Here is a 26,150-nt window from a genome sequence, read left to right as displayed (position 1 = left end):
CAGAATGGCTAAAATCAACAAGTCAGGAAATGACAGATGCTGGCGAGGATGCGGAGAAAGGGGAACCCTCCTACACTGTTGGTGGGAATGCAAGCTGGTGCAGCCACTCTGGAAAACAGCATGGAGGTTCCTCAAAATGTTGAAAATAGAACTGCCCTATGACCCAGCAATTGCACTATTGGGTATTTACCCTAAAGATACAAATGTAGTGATCCAAAGGGACACATGCACCCGAATGTTTATAGCAGCAATGTCCACAATAGCCAAACTATGGAAAGAACCTAGATGTCCATCAACAGATGAATGGATCAAGAAGATGTGGTATATATACACAATGGAATACTATGCAGCCATCAAAAGAAATGAAATCTTGCCATTTGCAACAACATGGATGGAACTAGAGCGTATCATGCTTAGCGAAATAAGTCAAGCAGAGAAAGACAACTATCATATGATCTCCCTGATATGAGGAAGTGGTGATGCAACATGGAGGCTTAAGTGGGTAGAAGAATAAATGAAACAAGATGGGATTGGGAGGGAGACAAACCATAAGTGACTCTTAATCTCACAAAACAAACTGAGGGTTGCCGGGGGGAGGGGGTTGGGGAGAAGGGGGTGGGATTATGGACATTGGGGAGGGTATGTGATTTGGTGAGTGCTGTGAAGTGTGTAAACCTGGTGATTCACAGACCTGGGGATAAAAATATATGTATATAAAAAATATATGTTTATAAAAAATAAAAAATAAAAAAATAAAAAAAAAAATGATTAGTAAATAAAAAAACTAAAGCTACACATGAAATGAAACTATCAGAAATTGCTATGAAAACTCAGCCAACAGAAAAACACCCGAGGAAAATGCTAGTATAAATTTACTTTTAATTTGCATTCATGTTATCAAAGAATTGACCTCAGTCAGACCACTGCCTAAGACAAAATCTGACCTCAATCGGGCAACCACTTAAACTAGAATGAACCTCAATCAGACCCTCTAAGCCAGAAAACTGCTTGGCTTGACAGGAGGAGAAACTACTATTTGTGCTCGAACCGAAGTCACACTGAGACCACAGCTCTACCATGTGTACCCACATTCAAGAAACAAGCAAAATCATTTCCAGCACTCAAGACATAGGGATAAAAAGAAATAAGGCCCATGCATACATCTAGCCTTTGTAATAGTGGGGATCTGTGGGGCACTTTAAATTGGCAATGGCAAAGACTATAATTTTCTGCTAAAGGGATATTATCACAATTTTTCGACCTGGGTTTGAACCAAGGCTCATAAGAGCTCTTCTACTTAATGCAACATCACACCTAGTACTTTACTATGACTTCCACAGAGCAGATGATAATCCTGACTCCTTGGCTTTTTGGAGTGATTAACTCAAAAGGCAGTGAGCAGAGCACATTAAATTAGCATGGTGAATTAGAGTGGCTTCTTTCCATTCCCCACCCCCACACAGTTCTCTTTCTTAAATGGGCAAACGGATTTTTAAAAATTATTTCATTGTTCTCAAATGGCTCTGACAAGTTACTCTTAAATTTTGAAATAGAACTCCTGATTCCTTGTAAAAATTCCAAAATAGAGTTAGGTAAAACATGGCTACGTGTGCTAATCAAAGCATAGAGTAACAAACCAGTGCCCCAGGTAATGGGAGCTTCAGAAATACTGTATTAATGTGATGATGAAAAAAAAAATCTAATTCTTCGGTGCTACTTAGGATGTCTTTTTTTTTTTTTCCCAGTGTTTTATGAAAAGGTAGCAGCACAATTTAATAGGTTATAATCTGGGACCCATTTTCCCAAAGGTTCTTTAAACATTCTTTAGGGACTAAAAGCACATCTCCAACCATGTGTTATCATGTACCATGAGTGTCCTCCAATAGATCGAAAGTGATATTCTTTCTTCTTTCAAAATGTACTTAAAAAATATGGTTAAATTTTCCTCTCACCTCGAGAATCTCTTGGGTTACTCATCCCATTCAACAACGTCAAATAAATTGGCTAAAGGGAAAACATACTAAAGCAAGGCTGGAGTAGACCCAGGGAAAATTAAATTATTCTGGCAAAGTCTGTCCGTTTTCATTAGTAGTCATGGGAAGAGTGAGAGAGAATGACTCTTTTTTAGCTTACATCTTGAGCTTGGGAGCTGATTATCATATAAATATATAACCTGGTAAACATCTTAACTAAAAGTTGCTATTGTGGCCCCTGTTTTCCCTTTTGGAAGGCTGCTATCAAGGAAGTGTGGTAAAGGGGGGAGGTAGAGGGAGAAGGGGAAGAGCAGGAGGGAAAGGAGTAGGTGATGATCATCTGGAGTGTAGATCGTTTTTTAAAACAATTCTAAGAGTACTTGACATCTGTCTGCCACATTCCACCAGAGATTTAAACGAAGGTAAAACTGCTTCGTAGAAAAACATTTCTACTTATCTGGAAGGACAACTTCATGGATATATGACAATTATATCTAGTAATTTTAAGGAAATCCTTAATGCTATCTGAAATTAAAGTAGATTCCCAGGGTGCTGACAGGTTTTTGCCAAAAATTAACAGTTGTAAAACAATGTACTTTTTCATTCTAGCCAAAACAGAAAAATAAAGCCATATGCCTAATTTCTTTAATAAACTAAATTTAGATTACAACTTTAAGATAGATTTTGACATAAATGGCTTTAAAGTAACAAGAGCATCTTTCATTTGGGTCTTTTCCCAGTTAATTATTTGCTGGCATTGTCTTAGACATTCCTTGGCGTCACCTTAAACCAATACTCTGAAGTGCTAATTAAGAGACTATATACATTATTAACCAGAGAATGTGGTTAAAACATGCATGCTCCATATGTATCCTGTTATTAACATGATTCCTTTCACTCCTGGAAAGCTCTCTTTGGAAAACAGAGCCCTTATTTAAACAAAGAAATTGGCTGCTATTGAAGAAATTTTTGTCAGAATGCACTTAATAGGTAGGGGCCAACATGACACAGGATCCTTGTCTTTGAAACATCCTCAGCATGAATCAGATTTAATCTCACTGAAATAGACAGCAGAGGGAAATGTTATGCATTTCCATAATACCAGGGGACTCCCAAAGAGAATGGGTAACTTGCTCAGGAGCTACACCACTACGAAGAAACCAGCCATGTTGATGAGGGAGCAGGAGGCTGGCTGAGGACAGAGCAAAAACTGGCGCCTTGCACCCCCTCTTCACCCGCTCCCCTCCATATGTGTAGCATTCCTCAGGCACCCCTGACTGCCATAAAATGATAAATAGTTAACTTGCAGGGATCGCAATCCTGCAGAACAGGAATCTCCCTTGCTCTACAGGATGTCCTAGAGACCTAAACAGGGAGGTTACCTTATCAATAGCACAAATTTCCAGAGGCAAATAACTCTTGGTTCCTGAAGCCCTAATGTCCCCCTCCCACCATAAACTGGAGGAGATTGGGGTAGAAAGGAATGTAAATGATGGCCGGATCATAATGCCCCACCAAGAATCCCCCATTACCTTGATGTTAGTGCCTGACCTAAAGACGACATTGATCAAGCCATAATGGCAAAGACTCCCCCCCGGCACCTTGTAGACCCTCCCTAGCATGTGAGAACTCTGTCGAAATCCCCCATTCCTTCACCACCTCCCCCCCAACCGTGGGGTATATAACATGCCCACCTTCACAACCCGGGGCAGCAGCAGCTCTTCCTGCCCACGGGTCCTGTCCCCGTGCTTTAATAAACCACCATTTTGCACCAACGACGTCTTAAGAATTCTTTCTTTAGTCGTCGGCTCCGAACCTCCTCACCCCACCGAACCTGACTTAGGTTCTGGGACTTCATCAATATCAGTGAACCGAAGCCAGAGACATGACTTTCTTCAGTACTATCTCTTCCAAAATGCCATGGGCCAGATGGGAAAAGAAACATATGTAAACAAGGTAGACCTAATGATTTCCTAATTACGAAGGAGATATGATCTTCTCATTAATTGGCAAACTAATTGACCACAAGCTCAGTTTCATAAATTGAGTCCAATAAACCAAACTTTGGTGTCTGTACTCCACAGAATTCTCCTTACACTTCCACACCCTTCACCCAGCCACAAAGTTGTCAGTTCTGCTTGATTTGTTTGAATACTGTACTCGACGACAGCTGTCGGAAACAGTACATCAGAACAGCTGCTATGACAGCTACAAGGGGCTTGGAAGTTTAATTGGGCTCGATGTGACACTGTGCATTTTTCTAAACATAGATATATCCACAATACGAAAGAAATTTCTAATGGGTCTGAACAGTGTTTACTTATTGGCACCACCAACTGGTTAACCCCAGTTTGAGTTACATCATCGGTCTCATAGTATCTTTGCCACCGAGCTGGTAAGATTATCCAAAAAAAAAAAAAAAAAAAAAAAAAGAAAGAAAGAAAAAAAAAAAGACAAAACAGTAGGAGCAGTTAGATGCCCAAGAATAGGGGCATTAAGAGAGAGAGAGAGGAAATGGTAAGGAAGTCACATCAATAATCTCTTTGAAAGGCTGGCTGGTAGCCAAGGAGGATCCCACAGTGTCTCAGGATTTACTTCCAAAGGAAACGTATTCAGGGGCCCTGAGCCCGCTGCCAGCTGCGAACAAAACCACTGGTTATGGCCACAGCCCCGTAAAGGAGGGAGAATGGCTTACTCTCAGCGTCCGCGTGGAGGAAGAGAGCAAGGAGCAGCAACAGCGGCCTGGCAGTGTGCACCATCCTGCAGCTTGGGGGCACGGGCGCTGGCAGTCAGGGATCACTGCCTCTGAAGCTGCGGCGAGTCGGTCTGCTCTGGAATTTCAGCTGGAACACTTTCAGAGCCTGTAAGGGCAGAGGGAGAGACAAAAAAGGAAAGAGAACACAAAGACCCTTAGTTTCTTACTCTTTTCCCCTTGTTCCGTCACCACCACCCAGAGAGACGCAAGCTACTGTAAAGACACAAGCGACTGTAACTGGGATGTTTCTGTGTGAGAAGGGAAGCAAGTTTGTTTGAAAAATGGGGCAGCCTGAGCCCATCTTGTTCCCACTGTCAGGCTCTGCCAAAGCCAACCACCTTGAATTCCACTCTCTGCTTATGCCACCTTTTGGACAACGCTCTGTAAGAAGCAACTGTCACTTCTTATGAAACACAATGTGAATATGTTGGTGGAAGAAAGCACAGCAATGGTATGAGAAAGATTTAAGAGAAGCGTCACATGCCAGATAAAAGTCTATTATTGACAGAATAATTGAAGCGGCTTTCTTGGCACGAGGGGAAGTGACAGGGCTAATTCAACTTCTCCAGCTAAAGAGGAGAGGTTAGAATTTTTTACACAAGCACATTTGGCTTCTTCCCTGAAGACACATCAATGTTCAAGTCGAGTTTAGCTTCAATAAGTCAAAACAATAGTTAGCATGAGCCTACTTGATTTAACAGGATTTTTGTATGTCTCCTGGACAATAGCTTAGTTTTCTCAATCTTCTATGTAAAACCAATAAGCCACAAACTATTTTTGGAAAGCCTACTGCGTGCAAATGGACTTAGTATAAAGGGCCAGGAAATAAAAAAAATGAGTCGGATTCTGTCTTTTGTGACTTTCTAGTTTACTAGAAAAGATAAAACAGATACATCAGATGACGAGTATAAGTTAATAAGTGATGAGTGTCAGGAAGGAGAACCAAATAATGCCATGAAACGTAGGATCAGCAACGGTATCAGAGATAAAGCGGTATCTCAAAGTGAGCTTGGGAATACAGTTGGGATTTAACCAAGAAGAGAGAAAGGCATTCCAGGAATTCTGTACAAAGGCAGGGCAGTGGGAAAGGAACTTTGGAAAAGATGAGTCTCCAGCTTTGGCAAGAGTAGGGTTTCCCAAACTTCCATATGCATCAGAATCACCTGCAAGGCTTTTTAAAACAGATAGCTGGCGAAAAGAAAATAAAACAACAACAACAACAGATAGCTGGGCACCATGCCTGGTGTGTGGCTCACTAGGTGATGGGGGTCTCAGAATTTACATGTCTAACAAGTTCCTGAGCTATGCTGATGGCAGCTGGTTCAGGACTCCAACTCCACTGGGTTGAGTGATGAATTCATTAGGAAAGCGGAAGAAAATGAGGCAAAGGAAAATGGTTCAGTCTTGAAAAGAAGGAAAGGAAAGGAAAGGAAAAGGTCATGGTGAGACTTGAACACCAATCCAAGTCAAGCAGACCTTACTCAGCAAATCACGAATAAAGCTACTTAGTGTTTCTGAGCAGAACAAGGACATGGGCTTTGAAAAGATGAGCTAACACACAAATTCAGCACTATAAGGCCAGAGCAAGTATCCCGTGAAAAGTAACACAGACCACAGGGGATGGTGGTCTGGATAGGAGCTGAAAAGAAGGGCAGCCATGACCGACTTGCTCCAAGCACTAATCTGAAGTAATGACTCGTCGGGTGATAAATAGTTATTCCTACAGGAAACTTATCTAGTGCAGCGTCTTACACAGAGTAGGCTCTGAATACAGAGGGAGGGAGCACTGAATTCTATTGCTTCCTCTATCATGGTGAAAACTTGAGGATGACAATCAGAATTCTTCTGCCAAATGAAACAGTATACTTTTAAGTTTTGTTTATTGGAATATTTAAAACATGTACAAAAATCTTGACAGGAAATACTAGAGATATCCTGAAATAACCTAATCCACCAAAATAACTTGTACTTGAAAAAGTATTGTAACAGAGATACTATAGCCTGATTGAGCCTGAGAATAAATTTTTTTTAAAGATCTTATCTTTTTTCATTACTATGCATGTATCATTTGAATGCAGGAAAGATAAAGCTAAATGAAAAGGTGGGGATTACTGTAATTACCAATCCACTTCTAGCCCTTTTTATTTTTAACAGATTTGTGGTTGGCATGAAATAGCAAGTTATACATTGAAATACATCCACTTGAAACCAAAAGCTAGCCAGCTGCTCCAAATCTGCTATTGTTATCAATCTCATCTGGAAAATAACTTACCAGGCAGTTCGCAGCTATCAAAAGCTAGAATTCTCAAAACTTTACAGGAAAAGTGCTAAGGGAATCAGCTCTGCTCCCCTCCCCACTGTTCCCATCCTCATGCCAGCATTTCAAATGACAGCGAAGTCCAGGAGACATCAGTCCTGTCGGACTCAATTTGTGTCTGTGCAAGCGTATCAGAGCCAACTGCTACATAATGACTCGGTGCGATCACAGAGATGGAGATGTATGAAATGCTCTCTCAGGGAAGAAGTGATTTGGCTTTTTCCTCTACCTGACTACAGTGGCATAAGAGGACCAAATTCTTCCAAATGAACCTACAAATGTTACCTCTAGACTTAAAACAGTGATAGGATCTAGGAATGAATACAGCTAGAGAACATACATATTTATACTTAAATGGGCTATGTCCTTGGCCTGGATATGGCAAGAGAAGATCAGAGGTGTGAAGATAAGACCTATTCTAGATGTTCATTCCGGCTAATCTCCACTCCATATCTTGTTTATTACTTGGTAACACTGCCAAAAGGGAAATGTGGCTTGCATATCAGTAACGTGGAGTTTAAATTTTAGAACAAAAATGGGAAATGGATTTTTTTAAGGAAACACTGACAGCAAAAATGATGAGGATGAACAAATATTACAAGCAGTTTCTTTTAGCCTAGAGAAAGGGTTGCCAAGCACGTTGCAATGAAAAGAGCAGGAAAAGGGGTTCAAAGATATTAAAAGTACTACAGGTTAGCTTAACTTGGATTTTGATATGTCCTGCTCTCTGAAGTCTTCCTTAACTGGGACATGCAGATAACACTGAACCACATAGCTAAGTTTAAAATAAAACAAAAAACATATTTAAAGCTCTCTCGTCTCTTATTGCTTATAGGACAAAGATCTTCAGGAACAATAATTTTGTTGATTTCCAATTAGCTGAACAACTACTTTTGTATTTCTGTACATGGACAGCTATAGAAGCTGCCAGTTCAAAGGGCCAGGGTGCACAACATGATTTGAAATGGGATAACAAAGAGTGTACCTGCCTGAAAGCCTTCACAGACTACTGTTTCAAGTAATCATGTAACTGCCATGGACTCAACTCTTTTCCTTCAGTTTAACATTGTAACCCTTTCCTATAAAAATATCTTCGTATTCAAATTAATATGAATCTGAAGGATTTTTTTTCCAGCCTTTTGTATTGTACTGTTTCTGTTAACATAAGGGAAAAGAGGCAACTGGAACTTTTCTTTCTTTAAAAATCCCAAGTTCCTTAGCAAAATGAATGATTGCAGGTTTTATGCAGGAAATAAGCATAATGATTGTATAACATCTTGTCACATGAGGAAGCAGTGAGACTTTCAGGAACTACTAGATTATATTCAAAAACAAGGAGCCAAGGTGATGAGGACCCATCAGCTAAATGTAGGACAATCTGACAGCAAGGGCAACAGTAGCTACAATTTACTGAAACACATCCTCCTAAAATCCATGGGTTCATAAGTTTAAAAATAATTTTAAAAAATTACTTCGGTCACTCTAGAAGGGAGTTAAGGGATCAAATCATTATTCTGAAAAGAGGGAGAGAAAGGGAAAGAATGTTTCATTAAATAAAATCTCCACAGATCTTAAAACAAAACAAAAACCTGCCATCACTAGAAAACTAGGCATCATTGTTTATTTCACTGTTTATCAGGTTGCTTCTTTTGGGCTTTCTAACGACACCCTGCTCTCAATTCTCGGCTTCTTAGAAACAATCATACTGCAATGAGACTTAACTGAGCATTTATCCATACAGACAGCCACTAAATTGGGAGGATGCCATGCTAAAGGAAGAAGTCCTAAAACGTGACTTCTTTTGATTAACCTCCGGAAGGGTTGGGTCTCTCCCAATTGACTAGAGAAGGTTTCCAATCATTTAAGAGAAACAACCATTTGTGCACAAGATGTGCTACCAGGAAACCCCAATTTGTAAAACAGACATGAGCAGGGCTGCTGTGGCTGAAGCAAGGGGTGTAGGCACCTGGAGTTAAGAGCAAGCTGGCAGAGGCTTCTGAGGGCCATCTGCGAACTCCCTGCCCTCAGTGCACAGTGACAACACAAGGACATGAAAGGAAAAAAGAAAACAAAAATAAATTTCCAACATTTCACTTATTCATAGGATTTTTCCACCAGGAGATAGCCGCCTAAATATTTTATCATAAGTTAGTACAGGAATCCTCCGGCACTATCCAATAAAACTTTCTGCAGATAGACGTGTTATCTGCACTAATAATTGGTTACTTTCAACATAGCTTGTGAAACAGGGGAAGTAAACATTTTATTATATCTAAATTTAATTTCAGTTTAAATAGTCACATGTGGCCAGTGGCTGCCCTTTTGGACAACACAGACTATGGTTACATGTTTCAACAGCATTGAACACAATAGCAATAAACACTACATAGGTTTTCAGGGTTGGAGATGGAAACAGTGAGTTGGGAACACTTAGACTTTGCAGTCCTGGCTTCCTCATAATCAGAATCTCAAGATGCATTGTATTATATGAGGAAATCCACTTAACCTCTATGCCACTCACTTCCCCATCTCTATCCCCTACCCTGCCAAAAAACAAGTATCTCTCTCATTTTCTTTTTAAACTACTCCACATAATGTAAAGGAAGGATCTGTACACATCCATAGGAAATGATCTGTATAGTTCTTATGAAATGGTCACATTCAACTGATTAAATGAGTGAGGGTTATGCCAAACATTCTTAAATAAATATGCGCTGAAAGCCTCAAAGCCCATCATGGAAAACACACCAAGAAAAAGGACAGTGGATAAAGGCTATTAAGTTAAATAAAACACTGACAAAATAACTTTATCCAATCCATGACTGGATAAAACACTCAAATTGAAGGATATTAGGAATTATTTTTATAAGTGAAACTCAAATCTTCTCAAAATTATACTCTTTCCCATAATAACACAATATATCAAAACTTTATATTTTTCAGTATTTTGCCCTAGACATGATTACATGGCAGTAAATTGGGGAGGGAAAAAAGAGACTTTATGAACTGTCACATATAAATACAAAGTAATAACTCAATCATCTCATTTTTGGCATAGGCTATGACTTAATATGAAGACAGGTGACTCTTAAGTAAGCACATAGTAATTCTTTGAAGAAATCAACTGAATTATAAGCATATCTGAAGAGTAAAATGATACCTATCAATATGGATACTATAAAAAGGCTCTTTACATGTTTAGTTTTAATACATAACACAGAAAAGCCATTTATCTGAGCTTAATATAGTATGACTTTTTTCAAATTACTATTAATAAGATAACATCTCTGCAAGATGTAAAAACTTTACATTTGAGGCAGACATAAATATTAGATACTTTCATTAATGACAAAATTACATGATTAACTTTGGCCATTCTCTTCCCTTTCAAGAAGTAAAAGTGAAGTATGCCATGAGAAAAAAAAAAAAACAGAGAGGAAAAAAATAATACCTTATGTTTCTGACTATTTTCTCTCTAGAAATGGAACTATAATTCTGATTTGAAAAGGAGGATGGTTTTAAAGCATGTAGCTTCTTTAAATGCTTATTGCATGTGATTACTTCCACCTAGCTTTATATGATGCTGACCAAACTGGCATTGGAAAAGATCAAATACAATTCTCTTCAACATGCTATTGGGACTCTGCTACGTGTTCCACTCTTCCAAAAACATATATTAAATATGAGTAAATGAACAATTTCACAAAGTATAGATAGTCAATCCAGCCACTTCTTATCCAAACAACAGAACAGATTATTATTTTAAACTTCGGGCATTTTTAAATGGATGGAAACCATCATTCCTAATTCACTATATATGACTTTTCTTTTCCATTATCTTAAAATCAAAAAGGGTATTCCTTCTTTCACACACACAAAATATTTTTTGTTCAAAATGTATTTAGCTTTGGGCTACCTGGGTGGCTCAGTAGGATAAACATCTGCCTTCAGCTCAGGTCGTGATCTTGGGATGGAACCCCCATCACCAGGCTCCCTGTGGGGAGTCTGCTTCTCCCTCTCCCTCTGACTCTCCCCTCCACTCATGCTCTCTCTCTTGCTCTCTTGCTCTCTCTCAAATAAATGAATAAAATTTAAAAAAAAAGGGGCGCCTGGGTGGCTCAGTGGGTTGAGCTGCTGCCTTCGGCTCGGGTCATGATCTCAGAGTCCTGGGATCGAGTCCCGCATCGGGCTCTCTGCTCATCGGAGAGCCTGCTTCCCTCTCTGTCTCTCTGCCTGCCTCTCCATCTACTTGTGATTTCTCTCTGTCAAATAAATAAATAAAATCTTTAAAAAAAAAAAAAAAAAAAAAAAAAAAATTTAAAAAAAAAAATAAAATGTTTTTAGTTTTTAAAATATATTATGGATAACAATGTGTTAATTTTTATTTCCATTTTGTTTGTTTTATTTCCATCAACACAGTGGAAAAGAAATCTATTAATACATGATCTATTATACTTACTTAGTAAATTTTTTAATTTGTGGGGAAATTACTATTCCCTTTAACACTGACTACTTTTTTTCCTTGAAAAGATTTTAAAAACAAAATGATGGTCTTTAAATTGTTTTTAAATCCTTTCTTAATAGAGTTCAGTGAAAACCGATTTTGCCTACTCATGGTGGTATATCTGTAACTCCATCCTCAGAGCGACCAAAGCTCTAGAACAGTAGCTCTCAATTGAAAATGATTTTGCCACCTCCCCGGGGACATCTGGCAATGTCTGGAGAAATTTTTTTGTTGTTGTTTTCACGACATAAGGAGAGCACTAATGACATCTAAGCAGTTGACGACAGGAATGCTAAATGCTGCTAAGTATCTTACAAGGTACAGTATAGCCCCCCACCCCACAACAAAGAATTACCTGGCCCAAAATGTCAACAGTGCCAAGGCTGGAAACACTATGCTAGAAAGGTTCATTAATGTTGAGGAAAATTTTTAAATTTTAAAAAAAATGGAATTTTTCAATGCTTGTTTATAGTACATGTTTTCTAAACCCAACAATTTTAGGTGTTTTCAGTACGGTTTTAGTATGTAAACTCAAAACAGATTAGAATTTCTGGGCATAGCAGTCAAACACTACGGATGACTCCCAAATTTCCCTTTTTGTCCTATGCTAGAATTGAAATTGGCTTGCCTTATGGGAAGTTCAGTTCTCAGGCTTAGGTGACATAAATATTGTCACCAATTAAAAGAATGAATCTGTTAAATGGGGCAGACATTGTTGCACTGATGTCTGTCAGTAAATAGACATGGTTCCCATCTCTCATGCTGGGAGCTTAGCTCTTCTCTGAGGGAACAGTCCCGGATGGAAATATTCAGTTCCAAGCAATGTTCTTGCAAATCACTGCCAGCAACAGATAGAAACTGCAATGGTGAGAGGTCATTGTGAATGGCTGCGGAATGTGGAATTAAGGAATATTCTCTTCATTTTCCCAATATGGCCATCATGACTTTAGCTGGTATCTCTCTGAAAATCTGTGAATTATATTCTGTGTGAAGAAACCAGATAAATGGCTGTTAAAGCAAATAGAAACATAACCTAAAGGAAGGTAGAGGGGACAAATATTAAACATAGATATCCAACATACCCTCTCCTCCTCTCTCCTCATGTCGCATATTTATTGTATCCAGTTATATTGTACTCTTCTTTATTCTTAGTACCTTCCTCACCTCTATGTGTCTCCTTGAATGGAATCATAATTTAATGAAAATTTTAAAAAAATTAAAAGTCATCTCAGGCAACCCACTCCTTTAGCAGACAATGAATGAAGCAAAAGAACATAATGAAATTATTAATCTCAGAAGACACATCTGGTCAGTCTCAGAGCAGGGTTGACAACATAGACCAATTTTGTATCTTGTATTTGTTTCTCATTTTTCTTCTATCATCTCTGACTTACTAGCTTAGGTGAAGCTGTGGTTAATTCTAAAATTAGCAACATAAAGAAAAAGTCTCTCCCTTAACTGGCAGAGAGAGACAATATAAGGATTCCCTCAGATAAAGAAGGAAGAAAATCTTAAAAGTGGGGTATAAGAAGGAAGGTTGAAAGAATCTCACTCGATACAAGTACTTGAGAGTCATTGTCCTACATAGATAAATAATTCACAAATGAAAGTTTATACCATGAGTCAAAAATTCTCCAGAAGGTCAATCTTTAACCCAGTAACCCATTATTGTATGACTGAGTATCTTAGAGTCAAAGATTTTATAGGTGTGTTTAGAAGTGGAAATGATTAACCAGAAATAGTTTTCTAAAAATTCTGACAAGTTAGTAATTGAATTAATAACATGCAGACACATGTTTTTATCACCATAAGACATATTTATTTTGCACATTACCATCAAGTTCTTTATTATGGGGTTTTTCTCTTTAATTTAAATTCTAGCAAGAATACATGTAGACTAATTGGAAACAAATAAGAATGTGTTAGATGGTGAATTCACAGCGTTATACAGCACAGTTACCCAGGTGGAAAGATACCAACCTGAGTGCTCTTTACTATAAGGTTGCTTAGGGCAACATGGCCACGTTGAAAGAAGGAATGAAGACACATAATGGACATTTTTTAAAAGCAGTTGGCATTATGAAGTGATTTGATAATAAAGTACAAAAATTTCCTGCAGCAATAAAGGCACTATGCATCTCCCATACCAAGATGTGTCAGCAATGAAAAAAATACTTTTCCATAGTCACTCTTTTAGAAAATCTGTTCAAGACCTCCAGAAAAATGCTTTTGTAAAATACTGTCATTTTTACTATATTTCTATAAAATCCTCAAACAAAACACACAGTACCTATATCAGAAACAACGTTTAAAGTAATTCAAAGCCTCCTTACAAACTAGGTGTACTAACTTCCTCACTCCCAAACTTTTTGGATACTGACTATAATCTTAAACTAGTGGCTGACATGACTAAAAGGAAAGAAAATGTCCAATAACATCAATCGAACTTCTCTGCTGTGTTTAAGCATCATCAGAGAAACCTTTCAAAACACAGATTTTTATCTTCCAAAGGAGGAAAGCAGCCACAAAACACAGATTTTTATCTTCCAAAGGAGGAAAGCAGCCACTACTAACAGGGAGTGAACAGGGGAAGATGCGGCAGGCTAATGTGGGACAACAGTCAGTGTGTTTTTGGGGGACCAAGCCCCAAATTAAAATACCATCTTTCTAGGAATTTATTTACCTTTTGTGCTATGTCCAATGATGTTTTCTTCACAAACTTAATAGCCTGGCCCTTGTTTTTGTTATGTTTCCTCTAATGTTTTTTAAATCGTAGATTTAACCATGATGTGTTATCATATCCTTTTGTAAAAATCTTTTGCAGGGTGCCTGGGTGGCTCAGTGGGTTAAGCCTCGGCCTTCATGAAGCTGAGGTCATGATCTCAGGGTCCTGGGATCTAGACCCACATCAGGCTCTCTGCTCAGCAGGGAGCCTGCTTCCCGCACACCCCCTCATGTGCCTGCCTCTCAGTCTACTTGTGATCTCTTTCAAATACATAAATAAAATCATAAAAAAAAATATTAAGCTTTTAGAAAACGTGCTCACTTTCTCCCACAGCATTGTCACTCAGGTCAAAACTATTCATAGTGTAAATTTTCATCATCTACAAACTTATGATGTTATCCTCGTCCACATCCCATACGTAAATATGGTACACAGAGGCCAATACAAATCCAGTGCCTGTTTAAAAATGCATGTGGGGCGCCTGGGTGGCTCAGTGGGTTGGGCCGCTGCCTTCGGCTCGGGTCATGATCTCAGAGTCCTGGGATCGAGTCCCGCGTCGGGCTCTCTGCTCAGCAGAGAGCCTGCTTCCCTCTCTCTCTCTCTGGCTGCCTCTCCATCTACTTGTGATTTCTCTCTGTCAAATTAATAAATAAATAAAATCTTAAAAAAAAAAAATGCATGTGAAAAATATGTATTTATCTATTATATATGCCTCCTATATTACTAATGACCTACATATATTGTCAAACAGACAAAATGAGACTTTTCTAAATGAGATAAAAAAATAAACAGAAATAGAAGTTCTGTGATTATTTTCCAGGCCACACAAATCACTGGAGTTCCACTGTTCTAGATGTTCCACAATTTGGATTTTTCTTCAAATATATTTCCAGTGGCAATGAATAAAAAAGAGAGAGAGTGAGAGAGCTTTTGCTCATTTGTCCACCAACCCCCTTGAGAAGTCAAACAGTTGCAGTAATAACCAAATGTTTTTTTTTTTTTTTTTAATAACCAAATGTTAAAAGCTCTATGTGACAGCTGATGTCAACATGATGTAACACACAGAGGAGAAGAGACATTGTTTCTTTGAGATGTTCATACAATGTCCTCGTTTGATAATCATACACCATTTATCCTGAGGTAGGACTTTCACAGACCCACTGTGCTTTTGTTTCAAAAATGAATTCCTTCATTCTGTCGCTCCACGAATACTGAACACCAGGCACAGTGATGGGTGCAAAAGACACACCAATGCACAAGACAACAAGGTCGCTGATACATTCCGGAGCAAGAAGATAGACAATGTAAGAGCTTTCCAGGTTAAGGGACACACTGTCCAGGAAGAGGCTGGGCTCCGGTGAGCCGGGCAGAGAGCTGCGTGCTGCAGGCTGGGAAAGGAAGCAGGATCCAGATTGCACAGGACCTGGGGCCACATTGCAGAGACTGGGTTTCATTTGAAATGCAATGGGAAGACACTGGCGGGCTTTATGCTATGGAGAGACATGGTCTGATTTATATTTAGACGGCTTCCCCAGTGGCTGTGTGCCAAGGGTTTTAGAAATGCAGCTCCCACCACCACCCACCCGCTCCAAGTTGCTGCAGAGCCTTCTATTCTCTTTATTTGGGCACTGGCATTGTCCTCTACCGTGAGGTCTTTTGACACTTGATGAAAGTCTCCCAGTTTCTCTTCTCAAGGATCCTACGGCGCTCTCTCTTTACCAACACCGTGTAAAACAACCAGAAATCATGTGTTGTTTTTCAGTATTTTGGATCACTGTTCTCTGTTCCTAGATAGCAACAGGCCCTAGAAAACTATGAATTTTCTTTGGGGGAGATGGGGGGAGGGGGCTCTCCCATAGAGAAATTTAACATGCTTTAATTTTTTTTACTTGAAAAGTAAAGTACCTGATGTTAGTTCTCATTTGCATTCCTGATGTCTAGGGAAAAAAAAAATCTGCTTTCATGTACAAAGAAACAATAGGCACACTGGATCTACATAGTCACACTTTTAAATCTGTGATTCCGGAAAGGCTTTCTTACGCACACTTAAAATAAAAAAAGTTTCTGAAGTTTGGTACATCAAAGTCTTGTTTTGACCCTTTAATCCTTGTAATACTAGCAGTGATACTAATACCCAGGAGTACACTGCATTCAGACTATTAGAAAACACAGCCGTCCCAATAATTCAAAACTTCTTTATTTCAGGATTTAGAAGCTAGCTCCTGCTGTGAGTCAATTGCTGGCTAGCTTCCCAAATTAGCTTTTCGGTTTCAGCTATCTTTTACACTTCATCCCTCAGTCTTCACTCCGGGATTTCCTCCGTTATTAAATTAAGGCTTTTAACACCCCAACATGCAGTTATTTAATTCCTTACTTTTTCTTATTAGTTACCTAAACTTGAAAAGAGTGGTATTTAACCTCTGTCTTCAAAATACATTACAAAGCTCTATAGTTTCTTGTATAGAGGGTGTACATGGTAACCATAAAAGGCCACCTTACTCTGCCTGCCAACTTACAACTTACAACTGCCTCCTCCAGTTGTCTGTGCCACGTGCCTTGACCAACAGAATAGGGCAGAAGTGACACAGTGTACCTGCTGACCCTGAGCCTCCAGAGGCCCCCAAAACCTCAGGAAGTGGTCCTCTTGCTGATATCAGGTCCCCTGTCACCACACTGTTTGATCAAGCCCAAACGGGTGGAGGATGAGAGAGCACGTGGAAGGAGAAGGGTTCCACCCGAGCCATCTGAACCAGCCTTTCCACAGAGGACCTGGCAGCTGACCACAGACTCCTAAGCAAGCCTGGCAAAGATGAGTCAAGTATTACCCGAACCAGCAGAGCCACCTAGCTGAGCTCAGGGCGGGGTGAGATAAATGAACAGAAGCTGGGCTGAATCCACTATTTTTGGGGATGGACTGGTATACACCAAAAGTTAATGACAGGAAGGGGATAAATACCTCATCCAATATAAAATAAAGATTACTTTAAAAATGTTTATTTTCTTCAGTACTTTATCACACTTTAAATACAGGTAGGCAACTTGGCTTCTTTAAATACAGGTAGGCAACTTGGCTTCTTCTGGCTACATCTGAATTGATTTTGTCTTCATTTAATAGCAACTAGTAAAATCATTGTCATTAGATTTCAGATATTTTAAGTAGTAAGTTGTTCTGTGATTTAGGAAAATCAGTACCTTGAAACAATTTGTGCCTCTTTGCCTCTATGTCCAATTACAAATATTTTCTGCCACAGAGCTCAGAGAGAACAAAATTTTTCAAAAATGTCCTTAACCATTGGCTAAAGCTACATAGCATGACGTTCCTTCCTGGTGATATAATTGAAGTGACGTATGTGTCTGAGATCTCAATTGATCTCACCAAGTGTACTGACAGGTAGTAGTTAGCATAATTTTATCTCCATGGATGCTGTTTTCCTTAGGCAGTTTCTCCCCAGGGATAAAGGCCACAATTCAAATTAGGTTAATGATCTAAAAGAAGGGAAATTTCATAAACTTTTTAAAAGAATGACACTTGGAACAGCTAGTAAGCATTCCTCAGGCCAGTTTCTGACAACATGTTGAATGTGCCTGGTTTTGGATAGGACCTAGTCAACTTGACTAGTTACTAGAGAAAAAGTAAGGAAACATAATAAATATTAAAATCAGTAAATGATGGGGCACCTGGGTGGCTCAGTCTGTTAAGCATCTGCCTTTGGCTCAAGTCCTGGGATCGAGCCCCACATTGGGCTCCCTTTTTAGTGGGGAGCTTGCTTCTCCTCTCTCTGCCTGCTGATCCCCCCTGCATGTGCTTGCTCTCTCTCTCTCTCTCTGTCAAATAAATAAATAAAATATAAAAAATAAAATAAAATCAACAAGTGAATTTAGCAAGGCTGCTGAATACAGGGTCAATATAAAAAGCCAGATGCTGTATTACATACTCACAAAAAAAAATCAGAAAATAAACATTTTAAAAATGTGCCATTTGCAAAGGAATCAAAAAATATCCTAAAAACCTAGAAATAAATGTTACAAAAGTCAATGAGATTTTTATGCCGAAATCATGTAGCATTAATAATAAATTAAGGATGATGTGAATAGGTGGGTGATCATGATATGCTCAGTATACTAAAGACATTAATATTTACTAAATTGATCTATAAGTTCAATGCAATCCAATATAAATTCCAACATGTTTTTCTTGAGAAATAGAAAACTGATTTTAAAATTTATAAGGAAGTGCAAAGAACCAAGAACAAAGAACAGCCAAAACAATCTTACAGAACAAATGTTGAAGTACTACCAACACTATCAGTTACCAAGACTTATTATAAAGCTACAACATTGAGGCACCTGGGTGGCTTGGTGGGTTAAAGCTTCTGTCCTCAGCTCAGGTCATGATCCCAGGGTCCTGGGATCGAGCTCCACATTGGGTTCACTGATTAGCAGGGAGCCTGCTTAGCCCCCACCGCCCCACCTGCCTCTCTGCCTACTTGTGATCTCTGTCAAATAAATAAATAAAATCTTAAAAAAAAAATAAATAAATAGAGCCACAACATTTAAGACAGTGAAGTATCGGCTCAAGGGCAAACAGACCAGTGGAGCAGAATAATAACTCTGGAAATATATCCACCTCTATTCAGGCGTTGATTTATAAGCAACTATGTCCCTGTAGTGCAGTGGGAATAAATAATCTTATCAGTTAGTAGTACTGATCAAGTGGATGTCTATATGCATAAAAATATATGTTGACCCCCTACCTCACACCATGCAGAAAACCAATTCCACATAGGTTAGAAACCTAAACATGAAGATAAACAATAAAACTTACAAAAAATAGCACAGAAAAATATCTTTGTAACCTTGGATAGGCAAAATTGATGACAGAAGGCAAAGTAACAACAGTAAAGATTGATAAGTTGGAACTAAATTTTAAAATATCTGCTCATCTAAAGACATTATTAAGAAAAGGCAATCCACATAGTGGAAGAAGATATCTGCAAAACACATATCCACCACAGGCACAATACTATTTGTCAATTTTTGATTGTATTGTCTGGCTTTTGGAGGGAGGCAATGAAGATAAAAGTCTTGAAAAAAGTAATTCACGAAAAGAATAACCAAATGGTCACCAAAAAGATGCTCATCAATGTTAGTCATGGAGTAATGAAAATTAGTATCACAAGAAACTACTCTATATTCACCAGAATATTTAAAATCAGAATTTGGACAACACCACATTTTGGCAAGGTTTGTGGAATAAAGGAACACTAATATACTGCTGACTGAATGAAAAGCCCTTGGTAAAACCCCTTGGAAATAGTATTTTCTTTCTGAATCTAAGAAAGTTAAATATACACCTATTCTACCTTCCAGCAGTTTCATTATTAGTGATAAAACCAGCATTAACATAAATGTTACCAATAGAAAAGAGGTACAAACAAGAATTAACCTAAATGCTCATCATATACCACGGGGAAAAAGTAAATTATGGTATATTCATAAAATTGAATGGTTGATTCATAGCAATGAAAATAAATATATTCTGCTGAGAACACTTAAGATAGAAACTTAGTTTTGTTTAGCTTTGCTTAGTTTTTTTAGAAACTTGTTCAGGGCATACTTTAGTTACCCACTCCCTTTGAAGAAAATAAATTTGTCATTAAGGATATCATAAGTCAAAGTTAAACACAAATTAGAGTGGAGCTCAAATTCTCTTGGAAACTTATATAGAAGGCAGAAATAATAAGTGATGAGACTAAAGCTCTGGGATTCTAAAGACGTGACTTCCAGTAAGTGGGATCAGGTATAGTCTTTCAGTTCCAAGAAACAAGAAGAACTGAAACATGAAGATGAAATCTGTGTAGAGAAAGAGGAATGGCCCCTGGCTCCAGGAGTAGCAGTGTAGTCCAAAGGAGATGGCAGAGACAAGCAGGGGACCAGACCTCTAGACCATCTTTAGCACTCACATTCATATTCACCTGGGTCAAAGCATTTCCCTTCAGTGCCTCGTTTTCCCTGAACTTCTGTATTTTATAGCACACGTGACCTTTGCTCTATCACATAGTCATTTGTTACATTAATTGTTTGTTGACCTCATCCCACACAGTACCCATAAGGACAAGGATTTGTTAAAACCTTATTAAAGGGGTGTCTGGATGGCTCAGTTGGTTAAGCGCCTGCTTTCAGCTCAGGTCATGATCTCAGGGTCCTGGGATCAAGCCCTGCTTCTGGTTCCCTGCTCAGTGAAGAGTCGGCTTCTCCCTCTCCTTCTGCCCACCCCCCTTGTGCTTCACTCTCTATCTCAAATAAATAAAACCTTAAAACAAAAACAAAAGACCTTATTAAATACTCATGACTTGTGTGAAAGTACAAAATAAGGACAGGATAAGCTCATTTTGCAAGATACAACAAAAAATGCAGCAAATCCATCTGCAGCTTTTCCAGCTCAGGGGGAAATGGTGATGACAGAAGCAGTGGTCGAGGTATGCGCTCTACCAGTTAACTACATGGACTGTTTATTCTTTGAAGTGCACTGTATTGGGCTGTTCAAGGGTAGGTTTCATAAAGCCCTAGACTTGTTGCCTTAATGAGAAATCATTGTCCAATATTCTAGCTTACCCCACATCTAAGATCTTCAAAAGTATGTATATCAGCAGGTAAAAGAAGGAAAAATCCTCAAAACAATAATCGGGTTTCAACAGCACATGTTTTCTTTCCTTACATGTAGTAGCTGAAAGAAACTTGTTTAATGATAAAGTCACAGAGTTAAATATGGCTCCCCAAAAATCTGTAAACCAATATTTATTGAATGTTGACTTTCTGAATCCCACATCCTGCTAATCTTTGTCAGACATAAAGAAGATTAGACAGAGCAATGCCTCTAAGGAATTTGCTGCTCGTTTGGAACTACAGGAATGTGAGAATTAGAAAAGCATGATAATATGTGTCAGGAACCAAATAGACGGTTTGAGTAATAAATACCCATATATGTTTAGAGGAGGAAAATTTTATCTCAGTAGTCAGGAAAGATTTTGCAAAATTGGTGGTATGTGAGACCTTGAAGAATATGTAAGAACCTGATCTGAGAGGAGTAAAAGGCATTTCAAAAATAAGCATAAGATTTAGAGGTTGGTATGTTCAAAACATTTTCAGGAACCAATAAATTGGCCATTGTATATACATCACAGCTTTGGTATGACAAGGAATTAAGATACGTAAAGTCAGTTTGTGGTAGTCCTTCAAGGTAAACTGAGTTTATCCTACAAGTCAGTAAACCTCAAACCATCAATAGAAAAAGTAGAGATAAAGTTGGTGTTAGCTCTCCTGAGGTATGCATATAAGACTTAAATGTCTTAAAAGGGAAAAAAAAAAAAAAAACAACAAACAAACAAAACAAAACAAAAAAAACCTGTCTCTTGGATATGAGTGAACCAGGTAATAAAAATGCTTATTTAAAGTACCCTGCTGCCATGATAATATAATCCCAACTTCATCCTAAATGGCGTTAGACATTTCTGATTCCCTTGGAAATCAATATCTATATAAAACACATGACATCCATTTTATAATTTGAAATCTTGATCCCATAGAAGCAGTCTAGTGGCTGGGCTGAATGGGCACGGCATTTCTTACTTTGCCATTATCTTGTTTCAAAAAAGCTCTGGAGACAATTCCTGACATCTCCATGCTTCAACTTCCATCTGTGTGAAATGAAATAATAGCTGCCTCCCCACTACCTCATCAGAATCAGTGAGCAACAAAAGCACATTAAAATCAGGGATGCAGGAAGGATTTTAAGGAAAGAAGCTTTTGTCCATTGTCATTAAAAACAAAAGAAAATTTAGCCAGCCTTTCTCAGCTGGGGTTCCATGAGATAATTATGCCCTACAGAATATAATCTGACTGATTCTTTTTTCAATTCTCTAATGGATAATACAAAGCTGGTACTATTCTACATGCAGTGGCCAGAAATTAAGTCATTACATACAATCGATGCCTTAGGGCATTAGGGCTGACTCTTCTTGTGAATTTAGGATGGGAAGAGCTGACATTGTATTGTTATACACAAACTAGGCTTTGGTATTTGATGTCATTTTGGTTAAGAAAAAAAAAATTTCAGTGTTTACAGCCCTGTAGATCCAAAGTCTCACTATATTCTAAAGAAAAATAAAGTAAGTTAGAGTATTGCTAGGATGAATAGTCCATCAATTTTGGGATGCTACCCAGAAGTAACAAAAAAGAAAGAAAAGAGTAAATGTTACCAAACTTGACCATTTATAAAATGTTTGAAAAGAAATTCTGACTTAATACCTAATATTTACGGAGCTCATTTAAATTCTACACAATGTGCTTCTTTAAGGCAAACGTCCTTCTTCCTGTTTTAGAGTTGAAGGGAGTGAGACCCAGGAAAAATAACCTTCTTAACATCTACAGCTGGTATGAAGCAGAGGCTCAATTTCAAGTTAGTTTAATTACACAAGAAGGCTGCTCTCTAATCTCCCAAAAGCTTCTCAGAGTAGGATTTATCTTCATGTGCAGGTGAAAAAAAAAAAAAAAAAAAAAAAAAAACAACTGAGGTTTTTTTCAGAGGACTTTCAATGTCTGGCCCAAAAGTTCAGTGCTAACAAGCTGTTTCTGTCTGCAAAGTTTATATAACCTCTCAAACCATTGCTGAGAAACAAACAAACAAAGCAAACCAAGATGGCTACTACTAGTTGAATTGTGTTCCTGTGAAAGTCTACACAGTTAAGTCTTAGCCCCTCAAAATTTCGGAATATGACATATTTTGTAGATTTGGTCTTCACATAGATAATTGAGTTAAAATGAGATCATTAGGCTGGACTGTAATCCAATATGATTAGTATTCTAATAATTAGAAGAAATTTGGACACTGACATACACAGAGGGAAAACAACATGAAGGCACAGGCAAAAATGGTCATCTACAAGCCAATGAGAGAGACCTGGAGAACATCCTTCCCTCTTCACCCTCACAGGAACCAATTCTGCTGATAGTTTCTAGCCTCCAGATCTGCAGGACAATAAATATCTCCTGTATAAGGCACTCAGTTTGTGGTACTTAATATGGCAGCCCTAGACAATTAATACAATGGCAAACAGAGACTGACATAAAAAATTTAATGATTTAAAATTCACAAACTAGGTTAATGTGAAACAACTTTTTCTGTAAATTTGTGACATTTATTGTTCTGAGGATATTAAAGATTGAAACTGCACCAAGACTTTTAGAAAATCTTGTCTAATGCGATAAACTAAAATTCTCTTGCTGTTTTTCATTTTTAAAAAGGGGGGGCTAAATTATCTATTGTAGGGTAAAATATTTTGAAGTATTCACTCTATTGAAAGCTAACCCACAGGTTTGACAGTGATATTCTGATTTTTTGAAAATCATCATAATTACAAATCCTCTGTATATGTAATATTATAAGATGCTTACATATCAAACATTTTCAGGTTTTCATTAGTTTATTAATCAACACATAATCAGTATGTGTTCTTGAGAGTATATATTAAAGTGGTTTTATTTGTTTGTTTGTTTGTAAGTAAGCTCTATGCCCAATGTTGGGGTTGAACTCATGACCCTAAGATCAGGAGTCATAAGCTCTACTGAGTGCACCAGCCAGGTGCTGCAAGAGTTCTATTTTTAAACTATCTATTTATTTCCACAAAGATAAGTCTAGATAATGCAGCAAGACTCCATATTAGTGATTACTTATAATTTTAACAGCTAATAAAACTGACCATTCTTTTTTCCCAAGTAACTGTACACTCTTTCCAAAAATATACTATTCTCTAACCTCATCATATTCTGAGTCCCATGGTACCATTTAATTGGTAAGAGCACAATACTGCTATTTTTGAAGGAGAGAATGATAAAATGATCATGAGTAAGGTCTATTTCATTTGAGGTTCTTTGGAATGGTTTTTTCATGGAAGAGTTAAAGAAAGGGACACATGGAAAAATGACCAATAAATATTAATAACAATTATTATTATCACTAAATCAATTTGTTAAAAATTATTAAGTATATTCTTTTTATATGCTTATAAGAAAATCACATATAGTATATATTTAAGGATATGTCCTAGGTATGAGTCTCTTTTTAATTAATTTTTCCAAAGAGGTGATTGCCCTTTTGATCCATATCATCAAGTAGCTTTTAAGTTTATAGTGTGTTCTTTAATTAAAGTTTGGTTTTTTTCTATTTTTCATTTTTCATTTATGCAATTTCCTTGCAGGAGGTAACTAATATTGTGTATGTTATATTTCTCTCCTTTTCCCACACTCACTTTTAACTCCCTCATCGCCTTCTGCCTTGTAGAAGATCAAACAATTTATTGACTTTACATAACAGATTATCAGTTTTTTTTTTACAGTGCCATTTTGCATATCCAATGAGCATTTCCACTTGATGCTGTCATTTTCTATTCTCTCCAAATTTCCTTTTGTCCTCTTCAAGCTTCTGCTTCATTTTAGAGTCTTTTTCCTCTCATCTTATCTTGACACTCCTTATGACTTTCTCCTCTTTGTCATGGAGGGCATATGTTTTTCTACTGTGAAAGTAAAACATCTGCTCAAATTTTTTTCCTGGTCACTATAATAAATCTTTTTCAGAAAACTGGTTCTTTTCTTCTGAGGTCACAGGATGAGATTCCTTTACCCTGCACTGATGCATCATTTCCCGGACCCGTTTGTTCAATTCCTACTATTTACTATGCTTGAATTCTGACAAACCTATCTAGACACAGTGTTGGTGAACAGATTCTCTAGCAAAGTTTGTCCACGCTCCTTCTCTGCACTGCCCATGAGGAAGCTACCATAGTACCCTCCTTATCTAGGAAATGGGGGCACTTGCAATTGTAGCTGCAATTGATCCAACATGGCTACACTAGACCAAAATAAGAATTCGCTATAATCCCAATGCATGGTTCTCTTAAAAAATAAAAGAAGGAGTGTAGGAAAGACTAAATAGCCAAGATATACTACAATCATATAAAAAATGGAAGTATCTATGATCAGATAGATACTGATCATTTCAAAAAATTTGTGCAGTAGAAAGTTGGCTGGCTACTTTTCTGATTAGGACCTCTGGGTAAAGGGCACCTAGTCAACGTGAGGTTAAGCAGTTCCCTGTCTTTTTAGGGAGCTACTTTCAAACAGTAGAAAACACACTTCTTTATTCCATCCTATTCCACTAGTATCTTGTCGATGGACACATTCTTTGGATTGTAATTGTCTTTCAGTCTTAGTTTTCAGCATTCTTCAATTTCTATTCTGGGTCTACAGAAAGTTTCCAGGGTAAAATGGAAGGCACCATGTCAAGGGCTGCCAGTCAAACACCTTTTTAAAGGGAATGGCTGGGTTGGAGAATATATATATATATATATATAATATATTATTACTATTATTATTAATACTATTTGTTTAAATCATATCAACTTTTCTCTCCTTAACCATAATAAATGTATCTAAATAACACACACAAAGCAAGTAAGATTAATCTTATCTGTACTTAGGATTTTGTTTGGTCTCCTATTTTTATTTTTATTTACTTACTACTTTTGCTACTGACCTTTTTGTTTTAAATAACATATGAGTTGCCTATTCTAGTTAAAAACAAATATGCCATTTAATATTTTATTTAATTAATTTCATTTAATCAATATCCCTACCTACTTAAATATTTTCTATTTCCTCCCATGGTTCTTTTGTATGATACTCTTGCAGAATTCTGAGATTGAGAACCCTTACATGGTCTGCCTATAGGTCACAGCCTGGTGGGGGGAGTTGTCACCATGATACACAATGATAACACATATCCCTTTGATCTTTGTGTGGGTTTGAAGAGTGCAGTGGCC

At 37.8% G+C, this 26,150-nt stretch overlaps 1 protein-coding gene across 39 annotated transcripts in view; it reads right to left on the bottom strand.

The window, feature by feature from the left end:
- Nucleotides 1–26,150, bottom strand: part of PTPRD (protein tyrosine phosphatase receptor type D) — a 2,315,363-nt gene that overhangs the window by 412,048 nt on the left and 1,877,165 nt on the right. For all 39 annotated transcript variants that reach the window (XM_059143037.1, XM_059143036.1, XM_059143035.1 and 36 more), the window contains one exon: nucleotides 4,669–4,834. In XM_059143037.1, coding sequence (XP_058999020.1) covers nucleotides 4,669–4,732 — 64 coding nt within the window. In that variant the 5' untranslated portion in view covers nucleotides 4,733–4,834. The remainder of the gene's footprint in view (nucleotides 1–4,668; nucleotides 4,835–26,150) is intronic.

The sequence above is a fragment of the Mustela lutreola genome, chromosome 12 (genome assembly GCF_030435805.1).
Source record: "Mustela lutreola isolate mMusLut2 chromosome 12, mMusLut2.pri, whole genome shotgun sequence".
Lineage (NCBI taxonomy): Eukaryota > Metazoa > Chordata > Mammalia > Carnivora > Mustelidae > Mustela > Mustela lutreola.
Note: the sequence above shows the minus strand (reverse complement) of the source record. Positions and strands in the feature narration are given on the sequence as shown.